Below are 17,235 nucleotides of genomic sequence, written 5' to 3'. Positions count from 1 at the left end.
GGAAATTAGAATAAAAAAACTACCAATATGTCTGATTTTACATCAGAACACTAGGTATGTTTTTAACTTCCCGGAACAGTTGAGATTATATCTGGACTCCCACTCTTGAGAACCCTATAGGTTTGGGAAAAAGAAAATTAGAAGATGACAAGATAACTAGGTTGTTTTTATGACTACCTAAATCTCTGCTCTGAGTGAAATACCTGTAATGTCTCAAAGTTTTTTCCTTATGTTTAGGTATTAGTATAAAGAAGGAGTTTGTTGAATCCTTGGTTGTTGGTTAATAAGAAACAATTGCAATATCCTCTTGTATTAGGGATGTGAATCATTTTTTGACGATTTAAAATATCGTCCGATATATTTTAAATCGTCAAAAATCGTTAGAGCCGCGATACAATAACAATTCCCCCGATTTATCGTCAAAAAATCGTAAATCGGGGGAAGGGGGAGGGGAAAGGGGAGGGCGGGAAAACCGGCACACTAAAAAAACCCTAAAACCCACCCCGACCCTTTAAAATAAATCCCCCACCCTCCCGAACCCCCCCAAAATGCCTTAAATTACCTGGGGTCCAGAGGAAGGGTCCCGCTGTGATCTTCCACTCTCGGACCTCCGGTGCTTGTAGAAATGACGCCGGCGCTACCTTTGGTTTTTCCGTATGGAAAAACGATTCGCGGCAGGAGATCGCTCCCGGACCCCCGCTAGACCCCCAGGGACTTTTGGCCAGCTTGGGGGGGGCCTCCTGACCCCCACAAGACTTGCCAAAAGTCCAGCGGGGGTCCGGAATGACCTCCTGCAGTCGAATCGTGTTGTCTACGGCCGGCGCCATTTTGCGCAAAATGGCGGCGCAAAATGGCGCCGACCATTGACGGGAGATCTCTCCCACCTCGCAGCGATCATCATCCTGCTGCTGAAGATCTGGAAGACGAGGTCCTGTGCCAGTAAGGGTCCCGCCTGCGGCGCTCGGAGCCCGGCAGGGTGGGGAGCTGGAAAGTTTCTTTCGTTTCCTTCTCCGCTCCGCGGGTGATAGCCGTGAGTGTTTCTGAATAAGAAACCGCGAGGCACTTGGATCCAGAGGGTCGACTTTTGCTGGCCCCGCAGTCCATCCTTATCAGCAACGGGAGCGGTAACAGAGCCGGAGCCTTTCACCCGGAGGTTATGGGTTCAGATCCGGCTCGGGTCAGCGGTGCTTGAAAGATTTAAGCCTACGTCTGACAAAGCATTGTCCGAGAGCATGCACCTTCTTAGTGATGGGGGGTCCGGGAACGACTTCCTGCATGCGAATCGTTTTTCCGTATGGAAAAACGATTCGCGGCAGGAGATCGCTCCCGGACCCCCGCTGGACCCCGCTGGACTTTTGGCCAGCTTGGGGGGCCTCCTGACCCCCACAAGACTTGCCAAAAGTCCAGCGGGGGTCCGGAACGACCTCCTGCAGTCGAATCGTGTTGTCTATGGCCGGCGCCATTTTGCGCCGCCATTTTGCGCAAAATGGCGCCGCCATAGACAACACGATTCGACTGCAGGAGGTCGTTCCGGACCCCCGCTGGACTTCTGGCAAGTCTTGTGGGGTCAGGAGGCCCCCCCAAGCTGGCCAAAAGTCCAGCGGGGTCCAGCGGGGGTCCGGGAGCGATCTCCTGCCGCGAATCGTTTTTCCATACGGAAAAACGATTCGCATGCAGGAAGTCGTTCCCGGACCCCCCATCACTAAGAAGGTGCATGCTCTCGGACAATGCTTTGTCAGACGTAGGCTTAAATCTTTCAAGCACCGCTGACCCGAGCCGGATCTGAACCCATAACCTCCGGGTGAAAGGCTCCGGCTCTGTTACCGCTCCCGTTGCTGATAAGGATGGACTGCGGGGCCAGCAAAAGTCGACCCTCTGGATCCAAGTGCCTCACGGTTTCTTATTCAGAAACACTCACGGCTATCACCCGCGGAGCGGAGAAGGAAACGAAAGAAACTTTCCAGCTCCCCACACCGCCGGGCTCCGAGCGCCGCGGGCGGGACCCTTACTGGCACAGGACCTCGTCTTCCAGATCTTCAGCAGCAGGATGATGATTGCTGCGAGGTGGGAGAGATCTCCCGTCAATGGTCGGCGCCATTTTGCGCCGCCATTTTGCGCAAAATGGCGCCGGCCGTAGACAACACGATTCGACTGCAGGAGGTCGTTCCGTACCCCCGCTGGACTTTTGGCAAGTCTTGTGGGGGTCAGGAGGCCCCCCCAAGCTGGCCAAAAGTCCCTGGGGGTCCAGCGGGGGTCCGGGAGCGATCTCCTGCCGCAAATCGTTTTTCCATACGGAAAAACCAAAGGTAGCGCCGGCGCCATTTCTACAAGCACCAGAGGTCCGAGAGTGGAAGATCACAGCGGGACCCTTCCTCTGGACCCCAGGTAATTTAAGGCATTTTGGGGGGGTTCGGGAGGGTGGGGGATTTATTTTAAAGGGTCGGGGTGGGTTTTAGGGTTTTTTTAGTGTGCCGGTTTTCCCGCCCTCCCCCCACTGGACCCCAGGTAATTTAAGGCATTTTGGGGGGGGTTCGAGAGGGTGGGGGATTTATTTTAAAGGGTCGGGTGGGTTTTAGGGATGTTTTAGTGTGCCGGTTTTCGATTTACACGATTTTCACGATTTTCACGATATTTAAAAAACCCAAACGGCGACGATCCAATTCCCTCCCCCTCCCAGCCAAAATCGATCGTTAAGACGATCGATCACACGATTCACATCTCTATCTTGTATACTGTCTTACTGTATCCTGTAAAAATATGAAAAATTCAATAAAAATTAAATAAAAAAAAAAAAAAGCTACCAATAAGGGCCCTGAACTCACCGGTCAGAGTAACAGATAAGTATGAGAAAATAAGTATGAAAGCTTGCTGGGCAGACTGGATGGGACTATTGGTCTTCTTCTGCCGTCATTTCTATGTTTCTATGTTTTATTTGCATTTGAACATTTCAGAAGTATAAGACTTTTTGGTTGCAGTGTGATGGCCACAAAGTACTTTATGTGATTCTACTTGTTTTCACACTTTTTTGCACAATATATATTTGTGTGTTTCTCCTCTTTTTTTTTGCATAAAAAGTTAATTTGACCATTTTAACTTATGGTAGATGTGAGAATGTTTATTTGATAGGACAAGGATATTTTTTTGTTAATTACATTTATTTGAACATTTACCTGGATCACAATAAGCATTTCAACAGTGGTCTGGTTTTCTAGGTCTCCCCACGACTGTTCCTATTGAAGAAATAGAGATAATAGAAGATGTACCAAAAAATGTCATTGCGATAGTACTTGGTGTTGCTCTCCCTTTAATTTTAATTGCTACTTGTATAGCCATTGTATTGGGAAGAATGTATTCAAGGTATCGTATTGAAATATTCTATTCAAATTTTATTTTGCTTACTGACATAATATAATGCTGTTATAAATATAAATTGTAAGAGATCAAAAACAAATTAAAAGTATATTAGGTATACTTTACTGTATTTTCATTATCCATTGTTTAGGTGTTACATTCTGTTTGGTTCATTGAATTGCTTTTCAGAATTATAGATTCAGAAACAAAGTGAGGCTGGTCCCTTAAGGCTTTGGTTACGATTTTAACTTTCAGAGCTATAATAAAAAAAATGTATTTATTAAAGTGACTGAAACAGTTTCTAACAGTAGCTATTTCACACTCAATCCATTCAGATTTAGAAACTCCTTCAACAGTACATTATCTTAATAAATAATTCATTTTTTCTCTGTGGATAAACAGGATTATTTAGGCATGCTGTCTGGATGATGTCATCCAGGTGTCACGGGGTGGAGCTGTCTGTCTAAGCTCACAGAGCTTTGCCCCTATGCGGCTGTACTGCTCTTCCTGCACATCTCGTGTGAGTCTCCTCGGGTTTTTTTTTCAGTGCTCTGCACAGATATGTGGAGTCAAGTCTCTTATTTTTTCTCCTCAGGAATTCTTGTCTATTTGTTTTTTCTCTCAAAAAAGCACTTTTAAGTGCTACAATGCCTAAAATCCCTGGCTTTAAATAATGCCAGTGTGGAAAAATCATGTCTGTGACTGATGGTCACAACTGCTGCTATCTGTGCCAAGCAGCCCATGGAGACTGTGGAAGAATGTCTCTCAGAGTCAGCGCCAGAGAGCCACAAATATCCTAAAGCTCCGGGAACAAACATCAGGATCCTACACCCCATCTTCACCGCATGAAAGAAGATCAACGCAATCCTCTCTGGGACTGAAGTTCCATCATCCAGACCCGGTAAGGCGATCGTCATCAGTAGGATCCGGAGACACCAAACATAGCCAGAATGGGAAAAATCCCACCATGCTACCACCACCAAAAGTGACTAAATTGCCTCAAAAGGTTTCGAATACACAGACCGCACTGCAGGCTAAGGCTCATAAAAAAGACATTGGAGCGATCGATGCAGGTTAGTCCATTGGACAGATTGACGCAAACTATCATGTCAGAAGAATCAACACATAGGAAAGCATTGGACCGTCCAATGCACAATAAGGCGTTGAGACCATCAACGCAGGTTAAGGCGTCGAAGTTGATGCAAGTGAAAGCGTCGTACCACCTGACGTATGAAGCGACGTCAAGTTCAAAGCAATTAAAACCATCGACACATCAAACCGCCCCCTCGGCGGCGGTTTTCGCTCCTTAGGACTCTATAATTTTTTTTTTACAGTACGTCCCGGGAGCTAAACTATGCAGAATGAATGGCTCAGATTAAGATATTTTCCCTGAATGTCAAGGGTTTTAATTCCCCCCACAAGCGATCCCTTTTTTATCGGGAAATCGCGGCCTCTAAGCCAGACATTGTATTTGTACAGGAGACCCACCTCACCCGTAGATATGAAGCCTTAATGAAGTCCCGAAATTTCCAGCATCAGTATTTTGCAGCCGCCAATAAATCTGCCAAGTATGCAGGAGTAGGCATCCTTTTTTCCTCACAATTGGTGTTTGAGTGTACGAAAGTGGTTTCTGACCCTCAGGGTCGCTACTTGTTGTTGGGGGTAAAGATGTTTGACCTTGAATTCACCTTACTTAATGTGTATGCCCCCAATAAAGAGCAGGCGGTGTTCTTCAAGCACCTACAAAATGTCCTTACCCAACATGCCTCGGGATCTCTAATAGTAGGTGGGGATTTCAATGTTACAGTATCACCAGCAATAGATACATCCAAGGGTTCTGCACACACGGCTATGGTCCATACTAGAGCCCTTAAAGATTTTCTTTCTGCCCATGACTTGGTGGATTCTTGGAGGGCTACGTATCCACATTCTAGGTCCTACCCCTTCTACTCCAAACCTCACGACTCCTACTCCCGCATTGACTACCTGATGGTAGACAAAACTTTATTTCACCAGATTCGTAACCCGGAGATCGGCATAGTGACTTGGTCTGATCATGCTCCTGTCTCAGTCCAAGTTACCATACCAGTGGAGGCGCATGGCCATAAATATTGGCGGCTTAATGACTCCCTATTGCAGGATCCCGGGTTCGTACACTCTTCAACACAGGTCATACGTGACTTTTTCACTATAAACACTGGGTCGGTCTCATCCCCGGTCACCTTATGGGACTGCTTTAAATCTTATGTGAGGGGCCACTTTATCTCCCACGCCTCTCATATCAAAAAACGAAGGGAAGCGGCCTGTCTCCAACTTCGAAATAAAATAGCTGCTCTCACAGCACAGCATAGCCAATCCCGCTCCGCCCGTACCCTTAAGCAACTCACGCAATGCCGGGAGGACCTAAATAGGCTAGAATTGGGCCAAGTTGCGCACGCTCTTAACATTACTCGCCAACAGCATTTTGAAGGGGATAATAGGGCTGGCAGGCTCTTGGCCCATCAACTGAAAAAGCAGTCCTTTCAAAATCACATTTTAAAAATCAAAGGCGATAAGGGGCGTATAGAGACCTCCAATTCGGCAATAACTCAGCAATTTCTTAAATTCTACCAAAACTTATACTCTGCTGAATCCCACATACAGATTGCGGATATTCAACATTATCTCCAGGAGCTTCCTCTGCCCAATCTGACCCAGGAAATGAGGGATAGATTAAATGCGGACATAACGACCCCGGAAATCCTGGCCGTCATCAAAACCCTCAAGGTGGGCAAAGCACCCGGGCCCGATGGCCTGTCAGCCAAGTTTTACAAAACATTTGGACCTGACTTGGTCTCACACTTACAAGCTCACTTTAACTACCTCAGGGAGGGGGGTAAGCTACACGCGGACTCTAACACCGCTGGTATCACTATTATAGCTAAGCCAGGCCGAGACCCCGCCTTATGTGCCTCTTATCGGCCAATTTCGCTGATTAATCTGGACCTCAAACTTCTGGCAAAAATTTTGGCCGATAGGATTAACTGCTTTATTACACATATTATTCACCCCGACCAGGCCGGCTTTATTCCTGGCTGCATGGCCAGTGATAACGTCCGTAAAATAATCAATGTTATCTGGGGGGCTTCACAGTGCCGGGTGGACCATCTCCTTTTGGCTATAGATGAGGAGAAAGCCTTCGACATGGTCCACTGGCCCTTTTTATTTCAAACATTACATGCAATGGAGTTTGGACCCTCCTTCCACAACTGGATACAGGCGCTTTATCATAATCCCCTGGCTAGTTTAAAAATTAATGGTTGCTACACCACTCCCTTCTCTGTGCAACGGGGCACTCGACAGGGCTGCCCCCTATCGCCTATTTTATTTGCTATTTTCCTAGAACCCTTGGCCATCTCCATACGGGGCAACAGGGAGGTGCGGGGTTTTCCTCTCAATACTTGTGAACCCAAATTATCCTTGTTTGCGGATGATATTATCTTTACGGTTGGGAACCCCACTGTCTCCCTCCCATTGATTGAAACAGAGCTGGCTCGGTTCAGCGCCATCTCTGGGTTCAAAATCAATTGGGATAAATCTGAGATACTGAATGTCACCTGTCCACCTGATATGGTATGTGCATTAAAGGCCAACCATGCATTTAAATGGGCTCCATCTAAAATTAAGTATCTTGGGGTATATCTGAGTAGTCACACCTCTGATCTTTTTCACCATAATTATACTCCTTTAATTAAGAAACTCGATAAGGACTTGGAAAAGTGGAGTTCTCTCCCCCTTACCTGGATCAGCCGCCTAGCAACCATCAAAATGAATCTATTACCTAGATTGCTGTACCTTTTCCAGACTCTGCCTATTCCTATTAGTCGAACCACGCTAATGCAATGGCAACAAAAGCTGCTCCGCTTCCTCTGGCGCCACCGTCCACCCCGTGTCGCCCAAAAAATTCTCTACCTATCTAAGGCTCAGGGAGGTATGGGCCTTCCGAATCTCACCTGGTATTACGTAGCAGCTCAATTACGGCCCATCGTTGATTGGCACTGCTCAACTTCTATAAAGCCGTGGGTCGCTTTGGAGCAAGAATGGATAAGTCCGACACCATTGTCTTCCCTCCTCTGGCAGCCTAATAAAACTTGGAGACTGAACCTTCGACTCACCCCCTCTACTAGGCATACCTATAATGTGTGGAAGAGTTGGCGACACAAACTGGTGGGGACTTCGGAGTACTACTCGCTTACCTCCTTATTCCACAACACCATGTTTCCAGCCGGCCTACCTACTAAAGCTTATGAGCTTTGGAAAGTCAATGGCGTTACTTGTCTCCACCAGGTCATGCAGCGGGATCTTCCCATACCGTTCTCGGTACTTCAGGAGACCTACCATCTACCTTCCACGGAGTTTCTTCCATATATGCAGCTCAGACACTTCCTGCTCTGCACCCGGGCCAAGGGCCTTATATCACCATCTCGCTCCCTGTTTGAGGGATATTGTACTGCAACTCCAGTCGTGGGGGGCCTTATTTCCAAAATCTACCGACAGCTGTCTACTCGACCATTTGACAAGTATGCCCACATGTTGGCGTGGGAGGCCGACCTTGGGAGGGCCTACTCTGAAGAGGAATGGTCTGATATATTCTCCAAGGTCTCCCGGGGAAATATCTCAACGCGGATCATAGAAGCCAACTATAAGACGCTCTTTCGGTGGCACCTCACACCGGTTAGACTACACCATTGTTATCCCCGCTTGGATCCCCTTTGCTGGCGGAATTGTCATCACAAAGGCACATTTTTACATATGTGGTGGGACTGCGTCTTTATACAATCACTGTGGACCTATGTTTCCACTTTACTATCGCAACTCTTAAAGACCCCCTGTACTCTTCAATTGGACCAGGCGCTACTGTTTGCATCGAAGGACTCTTTGGACTCGCCAGGTCAAATACTGGTGCAACAGGTGTGCACGGCGACCAAAATGGAAATTGCATTCCGTTGGAAGAGATCCTCACCACCTACTCCGGAGGAGCTACTGCGCCGTCTGGATAGAACTTGCACCCTGTACCGACTCACGGCCCTGAAATATCAGCGTTTGGCCAGGTTCCACGCAACCTGGCAGCCCTACATCACATGGCGACCTTTGACATTCACAAACCCTTGATTGGATGATTTGGTTATTTGATTTCTTGAATACTGCCTAGAACTGCTCTAGAGTGGTGGAGGCGAGATTGGCGATTTGCCAACCAGTTTTATTTTCACTTAGATTTTACATGACATGCGGGGGGGAGGGAGGGATGGGGATAAATGTTAAACACCTTGTTGCTTGTATGCTTCTATCCTGTTGTAATTTTCATACTGATTTTTGCTTCAGGTGGCTGTATTGGTTTATGCTGGTGTTGTTTATGTACTTTTGTTCATTACAGCGTTAATAAACCTTAAATTGAAAAAAAAAAAACCATCGACACATCACTCGATACCGGACAAAAAATCGAGACTGGACAAATCTCTTCATAAAAAAGATGCATCATCACATCATGACTCACCAACCAACCTTGAAGCTCTTTCCAAGTTTATTCTCAGACCAGAATAGTCGCCAAAATTATTCCCCCAGGGGAGTGATAGACCATCATCACATAAAGCTTTTCTACAACTATCAGACCAGGAATAGAGAAGGAAACTCCTATCCACATATCCTATTTACCATACTCAGCTCACCTTGTTGTGTCCGTCGGTCGTAGATGGCTGCGACCGCTCTGCCTCACCTCTTTTTTGCCTTTCTCCTCCTCCATGGGTAAGATGGCTGCTCCAGTGCCAAGTGCTGAAACCAACTCAGCATGGGGGTCCCCGTCTGCCATGCTCCTTCCCGTGGCCTCCTAGGGTGCACGCTAGCTGCCTATGCTTATCTACACATCATGGCGGGAAACTCGGGGCCATCCCCAACGCATGATGTCATTACCTCTGGGTATTTAAGCCTCCGCTCTGCTCCTAACGAATGAGTTAGCAAGGTTTAAGCTACTCTGACCGCTTCTAAGCTGCATGCTTAGACTCCTCACTACCCTCTGGGATATCTTGCTCCTGAAGACGCTCTGGGCACCCGCTCCTCGGGGGCCTCTTGCTTCCAATTACCCTTCGGGGTTTCTCCTACTAATTAGATCCCCACTCCTCGGGGGTCTCTCTTCTCTTTACAGGAATCTGCTCTTCCAGGTACTCACTCCTTGAAGGCCTATCCCATACAGAGTACCTGTACCATGGACCTCGGGTCCCACCTTCACCATCTACCAGGAGGATTTCTGCACTACTCTTCAGTGAGTACCTATATGATCCAGCTCTCCATTTCCACCCACCAGGTTCGGCTTATCCCGCTCTGCGGAACACTACCAACCTTGTACATCTGGGTGAGACTACTTTATCTGAGGCTGTCTGAGCATATTGACACCTTGCTGGACTTCAGTGTCATCTCTTCCTCCACTATTAACATCTCTCTATAACAGTACAATAAAGCTTTCCATCTCCAGTGTCTGCTCTCTGAGTCTAGCCTATCGCTGTGGTTCCCCACGGAGCCCTTCCCGATGAGAGGAGGCTTCACCACTGCGACTAAGAGTCCACACTATGCCTCAAACCCAACAGATTGCTGACTTCATGGACGGGTCAGCTCGCGACCTTGCAGGCCATTCCTGGCCTAGCTCAGTGGATCACTGAACAACAAAGGTTTCTGGAAAGCCTAACGGCTGCCTTTAATTTATTACAGACTCAACTGAATACTTCAGCAACTCCAGAGAAAGAATCTCTGTCTCCAGTGGTGACCATTAAGACCACTGTACCTTTATCCACACCTATCCGCTTCACGGGTGAAGCTAAGATGTGTAGAGGGTTTGTTAATCAATGCAGTATGCATTTCTCTTTACAGCCTACCCTCTTTCCCACAGAAGCATCCAAGCCCACTTACATCCTATCTTTTCTAGAGGGACGAGCCTTGGTATGGGCTTCACCGTTATGGGAACCTGAAGATCCTATCCTGAACGACCTACCAGGATTTGTATTTATTTATTTATTTATGTATGTATTTATTTATAACTTTTATATACTGACATTCAAATTAATATCACATCGGTTTACATACAACTGGGGTACAAAAAAACTTACAGATAGAATGGAAGGATAATAGTTACATCTAACGGAATCGTAAGGAACAGGGCAAGAGAGAAGAATGGTCAGGGAGACCTAGTGAGGAGACTAGCAAGGAGGATGACAGATCCTTATAACGACTTTGTTAAGAGAGCATTATATTACAAACTATATATATGACAGAGTTTATATTATAAACTATATACCAGTTATGTAGCAATAGCTATTGCAATATATTACAGTTACATTGTATTACAGTTAAGTTACCAGGCTAGCTATATAATAGTTATGTAGCAATAGTTATTACATAATTACATTTATGATACAGGCTAGGAGGTCAGAGGTATGGTTGGATTACGTGAATGCTTGTTTGAACAGCCAGGTTTTTAACTTTTTTTTAAATGTGGTTGTACAGTGTTCCAGACAGGTCTGGTGGCATCGAATTCCATAACATAGGACCTGCTATGGAGAGAGCTTGTTCTCGGGTGGAAGTGAGCTGGGTGGATTTGTATGGGGGGGTAGTCAGGGTATCTAGGTAGGCAGATCTAGTCGGTCTGTTGGAGGTATGAAACTGGAGAGAATCGTTGAGCCAGTGAATCTCTGTTACGACTACCGGCCGCGGCAAGCCGCGACCGGGACCGACCACTTACCCCAGGACCCGGACGGACCATCGACGCTGAGACTGGCGTCGAGGATTCCTTCAGCGGCAGCAGCCACTGCTGCCCCAAGATGGCCGCGGCGTTCCTCCCCACGCAGCTAAGCTCCGCCCCCTGATGTCTGCTAGGGCCGCACGGGCGGCTATGGCCTGAAATTTAAAGAGATACTCACAGGAAGTGCCCAGATCCCTTCCTGCTGCTTCCGATTCGCTTGAGACTATTAAGGCAAGGTCTGAACCCTCATGTCTTGCCGCCTCATTGTGCATTCGACTGCGCAATCAAGTTGGTCCCTGGTTCCACACCCCCGCGTGGTTGAGTTTACCCTTTGTCTGCTGCCGAAACTCGAGCTATGTCTGAATATATTCAGGACAATTTACAAAAAGGATTTATCCGGCGATCCACCTCGCCTGCAGGGGCTGGATTTTTCTTTGTGGAGAAAAAGGACGGGACGTTACGCCCGTGCATCAACTATCGAGGACTCAATGCTATTACCATCAAGGATCGATATCCCTTGCCTCTCATTGCGGAATTATTTGATCGTCTGCAAGGAGCTCAAATTTTTTCCAAGTTGGATCTCCGTGGCGCTTATAATTTAGTACGAATCCAAGAAGGGGATGAATGGAAGACTGCTTTCAACACCAGAGATGGACACTATGAGTACTTGGTAATGCCATTTGGTTTAACTAATGCTCCTGCGGTTTTTCAAAATTTTGTTAATGAAATCTTTAGAGACCTGTTGTATATCTGCGTTGTGGTATATCTTGATGACATTTTGATTTTTTCTAAGGATCTACTAACTCATCGCCAACACGTACTACAAGTATTACGACGACTCAGGGACCATCGGTTGTACGCCAAACTGGAGAAATGCGTTTTTGAAACAGAGTCTTTGCCATTCCTGGGTTACATTATTTCTAAACAAGGTTTCCAAATGGACCCAACTAAAATAAAAAGCATACAAGAGTGGTCCTAACCGAAGGGTCTAAAGGCCTTGCAGAGATTTCTTGGATTTGCCAATTACTACTGACATTTCATTAAGGACTTTTCCAAATTATCTGCACCACTCACCGCACTCACACGAAAAGGAGCTAATATCACCAATTGGTCCACAACCGCAGAGGAAGCATTTCAGGCTCTCAAGGACTCCTTCTTACAACAGCCCTGTCTCCGCCATCCTGACCCAAGACGCCCATTTACTGTTGAAGTCGATGCATCCACCGAGGAGGTAGGAGCAGTGTTAAGTCAGAATGATGCTAAAGGTACGTCTCATCTCTGTTCCTATTTTTCAAGAAATTTTTCTTCTGCTGAGCGTAACTATGCTATTGGCGACAAAGAATTATTGGCCATTAAACTCACCCTTGGAAGAATGGCGACAATGGCTGGAGGGGGCCCCAGCACAGAATCACTATCTTTACAGATCACAAGAATCTGATTATCTACAGCAAGCTCAGCGTCTTAACCCGCGTCAAGCCCGTTGGCATTATTTTTTTCACGTTTTGATTTTGAACTCCGGTATCGACCAACAAGCAAGAATATTAAGGCAGATGCGTTATCCCGTTCCTTTGTCTGCGAGGATGGAGAAGAGGCTTTGCAGAATATCATCGATCCAGTCCATATCATCCTTGCTGCTACCTTTTCTGTTCCGATCGGTAAAACCGTGGTCCCCAGCAGACTTCGTAACAGGGTACTGAAATGGGGACATGATTCCCAATTCGCTGGACATCCTGGATGTAAGCGAACACAGGACCTCCTTCAACGATTCTACTGGTGGCCGGGGATGTGCAAAGACATTTGTGCGTATGTTGATTCCTGTCCTGTTTGCACCCAACATAAGAATCCTGTGGGGAGACAGTGGGGACAGCTACAACCACTGCCGGCGCCGACCAAACCTTGGACTCACATCTCCACCGACTTTGTGGTGGATTTACCTGCTTCTGAAGGACACACTGTTATCTGGGTGGTGATTGATCGTTTCTCTAAAATGGCTCATTTACACCCCTGCCCGCCCTCCCCTCTGCTCCCCGTTTGGCCCAACTATTTATGTCGCATATATTCCGGCTTCATGGCCTACCTCTGCACATTACATCCGACCGAGGTTCACAATTCACAGCCCGATACTGGCGGAATCTCTGTGCCAAATTTCACATTGCATTAGACTTCACTACCGCCTTATTTATTTATTTATTTATTTCAAATTTTTATATACCGGCATTCGAGACAGCAGTCACATCATGCTGGTTCACATAAAACAGGGGTGCATAGAAAACATAACTATAACAAAGGTGCTGAAAAGGCAGTTACATATAACAGGGTGATAAGAACTTGGATGAGAAGGAAGAGAAAGGATAGGTTATTAATTACATATGTAAAAACAATAGAATGGATAACCACGGTGTAGTTGGAGATTAGTAGACTATGTTGGCGTCCGGGAAGGTCTTGTAAGAATATCCAGGTCTTTAGTCTTTTTTTGAAGGTGAGATGCAAGGTTCTGTTCTGAGATTTGAGGGGATGGAGTTCCATAACGGAGGGATGGCTGTAGAGAAAGCCGGTCTCTTAGTGTGCAGTGTCTGGTAGATTTGGACGGTGTGGTTACCTGTAGCGATCCCTTGTATGCATCTCTAGTCGGTCTTGATGAGTTGTGTAGTCGGAGGGGGATCTGTAGGTCAATGGGAGCCAGTTGGTGGGTGATTTTGTATGTGGTGAGAATGGCCTTGTATATTATTCTAAAGTGTATAGGTAGCCAATGGAGGCTCTTTAGTATGGGGGTTATGTGGTCCCTTCTCCTGGTATTTGTCAGAATTCGTGCAGCTGCATTTTGCACCATCTGGAGTGGTTTAGTGTATGAAGCGGGAAGGCCGAGTAGGATGGTGTTACAATAGTCTAATTTTGAAAAAATAATTGCTTGTAGAATGGTTCTAAATCTTGGGCATGGAAAAGAGGTCTAATTCTTTTCAGCACTTGTAGTTTGTAGAAACAGTCTTTGGTGGTTTTGTTAATAGTGGCTTTGAAATTCAGGCGATTATCAATTAGGACTCCTAGGTCTCTCACTTGTGTGATTTTTGGCGTGGCTTGTTGTGCAGAGGTGATGGTGTTATTTTCTGAGGCGATGAGCAGGAAGTTCAGTTTTGCCGGAGTTTAATACCAAATTTAAGCTGGTGAGGAGGAGTTTAATTTTTGAAGGCATGTATCCCAGTAAGCCAGAGTTTTTGCGAAGGAATCCTTAATGGGTATCAGGACCTGGATATCGTCGCGTAAAGGTAGTGTTTGAGGTTGAGGTCGGTGAGAAGTTGGCATAATGGTATAAGGTAAATGTTAAATAAAGTAGGAGACAGGGAGGACCCCTGTGGGACTCCTACTGACGACGGATGTTGAGAGGATTCTTTGTTCTGTATCTTGACCTTGTATCCTCTATTGCTGAGAAATGATATGAACCAAGATAGTGCTGTGCCTGAGATGCCTATGGAGGCTAACTGGTTAATGAGTAAGGCATGATTGACGGTGTCAAAGGCTGAAGAAAGGTCCAGTAGGATCAGTAAGAAGGCTTGCCCTTTATCGAGGCCCAGGATGAGGTGATCCGTTAAGGAAATGAGGAGGGACTCCGTGCTTAGTGTTTTGCGGAAACCGTATTGTGATGGGAATAGGAGGTTGTTTTCTTCAATGTAGTTTGAGAGTCGGATGTTCACCAGTTTCTCCATAATCTTAGCTATGAAGGGGAGGTTGGCGATAGGTCTGTAGTTGTTTGGGTCATTAGGATCTAGATTAGGTTCTTCAGTAATGGTTTGAGAGAGGCCAATTTTAGGTCATCTGGGTAAGAACCTTGTGTTATTGAGCAATTTATGATGTCTGACAGGGATTTGGAGATGGAGTCAGGAATTGATAGAAGCAATTTCGAGGGGGATGTGGTCCGAAGGGTGAGAAGATGGTTTCATTTTCCGTAGAATACCTTGGATCTCGATGGAAGAAGTTAGTTCCAGTTCTTCTAAGCGGGAATTTTTGAAGGTAGTCTGAGGTGGTATAGAAGTAGATGCGGTGTTAGAGGGCAGTTGAGTTAGAAGTTTGCTGATTTTGTTATGAAAAATAGCGCTAGTTCTTCCGCTTTAGATTTGGCTTGGTTGAGAGCGATTTCTGATGAATTTATTTGAGTGAGGTTGGGAGACGTAGCTAAAGAGGGCTTTAGCGTCGAAGATTAGGTGGTGGATCTTGGATGCGTAGTGGTTCCTTTTGGATCTTAATGTATTGGATTTGTATTGTGAAGAGTAGATTTATAGGTAGATAGAGTGATGGTGCATGGGTTTTTTACGCCATTTAGCCTCATTTTGTCTTAGCAATAGTTTAAGCTTTCTTAGCTCTAGAGTAAACCATGGTTGTCTTTTGGACGAATTGGGGTGAGGTTTTTTTGTTGTTAGGGGGCATAGCTTGTTGGCTATCGATTCCGTGATGTTGTTCCAAGATCGAAGCGCTGAATTCGGGTTGGTGAAGTCTACTTGGGTGAGATGTGATAATAAGTGATTGCTAAGATCTTCTGTGGTGCATGTTTTCCTGTAAGTAAAGCAATGTGAGGGTATGCAAGTTGGACTGGTATCTTTTATTGAGAATGAGGAAGTTATGAGGGAGTGATCTGACCATGGTACCTTCGTGCAGGTTGGGTGCTGGACCAGTTTGATTGCTGTATTGATGAAGATAAGGTCTAACGTGTGTCCAGCTTTGTGTGTGGGTTTGTTAACTAGTTGAGTGAAACCTAAAGCGGAGTATGCTGTGAGTAAGGCTTCGCAGTTGGGTGATAATTTGGCGTTGTCGATGTGCAGGTTGAAGTCACCTAAGATTATCGCTGGGGCATCTAGATGATAAGGGAGGTAGTTAGTTCGACCAGGGGAGATGCGTCTGTTTCCAGTTAAACCTGGAGGAGCGTAGCGAAGGAAATTTGGAGTTGTGTCTGATGTGAAGAAGCCAAATTCGAGTTTCGAGTCGGTATTGGAGGAGTGTTGAGTGAATCTGAGGACTTTTTGTAGCTAGGAGGATTCCTCCTCCTTTTTTTTTTTCCCTGACAGTGGATGGAGAAGAAGTTGTATTGTCTCTGTGGGTAGTGGTTAATTATTGCAGTGTCTGAAGGTTTGAGGCATGTCTCAGTAATTGCGCATATGGCCGGTTTCACACTCGATGAGATAGTCATTTAGTATACGATTTTTTAGTTAGGGATTGTGCATTGAATAGTGTTTAACGTAATAGTGTGGATGCCTAGCATTTGGGTAATGGGAGTGATCATGATTGGAGAGATGGATTTAAGGTTCTGGTAGTGGGCGTGTCGAGTTGAATGTCCTTTGGAAGGTGGACCGTGAGGGAGGATTGGGATTGGGAAGGATGGAGACATTCTTCTTAGTTTGCTGGACTGGATGCTGGAGTGGCTGGACTGGATGCTGGATGCTGGCGTGGCTGGACTGGATGCTAGAGTGGCTGGACTGGATGCTGGAGTGACTGGACTGGATGCTGGATGCTGGAGTGGCTGGACTGGATGCTGGATGCTAGAGTGGCTGGACTGGATGCTGGACTGGATGCTGGAGTGGCTGGACTGGATGCTGGATGCTAGAGTGGCTGGACTGGATGCTGGATGCTGGAGTGACTGGACTGGATGCTGGAGTGGCTGGACTGGATGCTGGAGTGACTGGACTGGATGCTGGAGTGGCTGGACTGGATGCTACGGTGGCTATAATGGGTAGTGGCTTTAATGCAGGCAGTAAGTATCGTAGAGGTTCAGCACTTTTACTGTTTGTTACTATTGTATTATTGAGGCTGTAGTCATAGGCTGTAGTCACTTTCGTGGGTATGGGTCTTCCAGCTGTAGTCACTTACGTATTTTGAAAGCTTGCTGAAGATGGCGCAGGCTGGGCGCAGGATGGTACTTGCTAGGTGAGAGCTGGGAGAGCGTGAGCTGTATGGACGCTGGAAGAGCTCTGGTGCTGTAATGTTATGAAGCTGCTCGGGGAAGCGAAGATCGAAACGAAGGGGCGAAACAAAGGGGCAGGCCCCTTTGTCGCGCTCCTTCGGTGCGTGATGCTCGGCGCGTGACGCCTAGCTTGCTTTAAGTTTTATAGATTGACTGCCACCTTAGTCGCTCT

The 17,235-nt window shown here is 46.4% G+C and overlaps 1 protein-coding gene across 2 annotated transcripts in view; it reads left to right on the top strand.

Moving 5' to 3' along the window:
- Nucleotides 1–17,235, top strand: part of LOC115092810 (disintegrin and metalloproteinase domain-containing protein 9-like) — a 606,381-nt gene that overhangs the window by 535,256 nt on the left and 53,890 nt on the right. For both annotated transcript variants that reach the window (XM_029604139.1, XM_029604138.1), the window contains exon 19: nt 3,213–3,357. In XM_029604139.1, the coding sequence (XP_029459999.1) occupies nt 3,213–3,357 (145 nt within the window). The remainder of the gene's footprint in view (nt 1–3,212; nt 3,358–17,235) is intronic.

Source organism: Rhinatrema bivittatum, chromosome 5, assembly GCF_901001135.1.
Source record: "Rhinatrema bivittatum chromosome 5, aRhiBiv1.1, whole genome shotgun sequence".
NCBI classification, from domain to species: Eukaryota; Metazoa; Chordata; class Amphibia; order Gymnophiona; family Rhinatrematidae; genus Rhinatrema; species Rhinatrema bivittatum.
The sequence above is the reverse complement of the archived record's forward strand: the minus strand, read 5'-3'. Positions and strand labels throughout refer to the sequence as shown.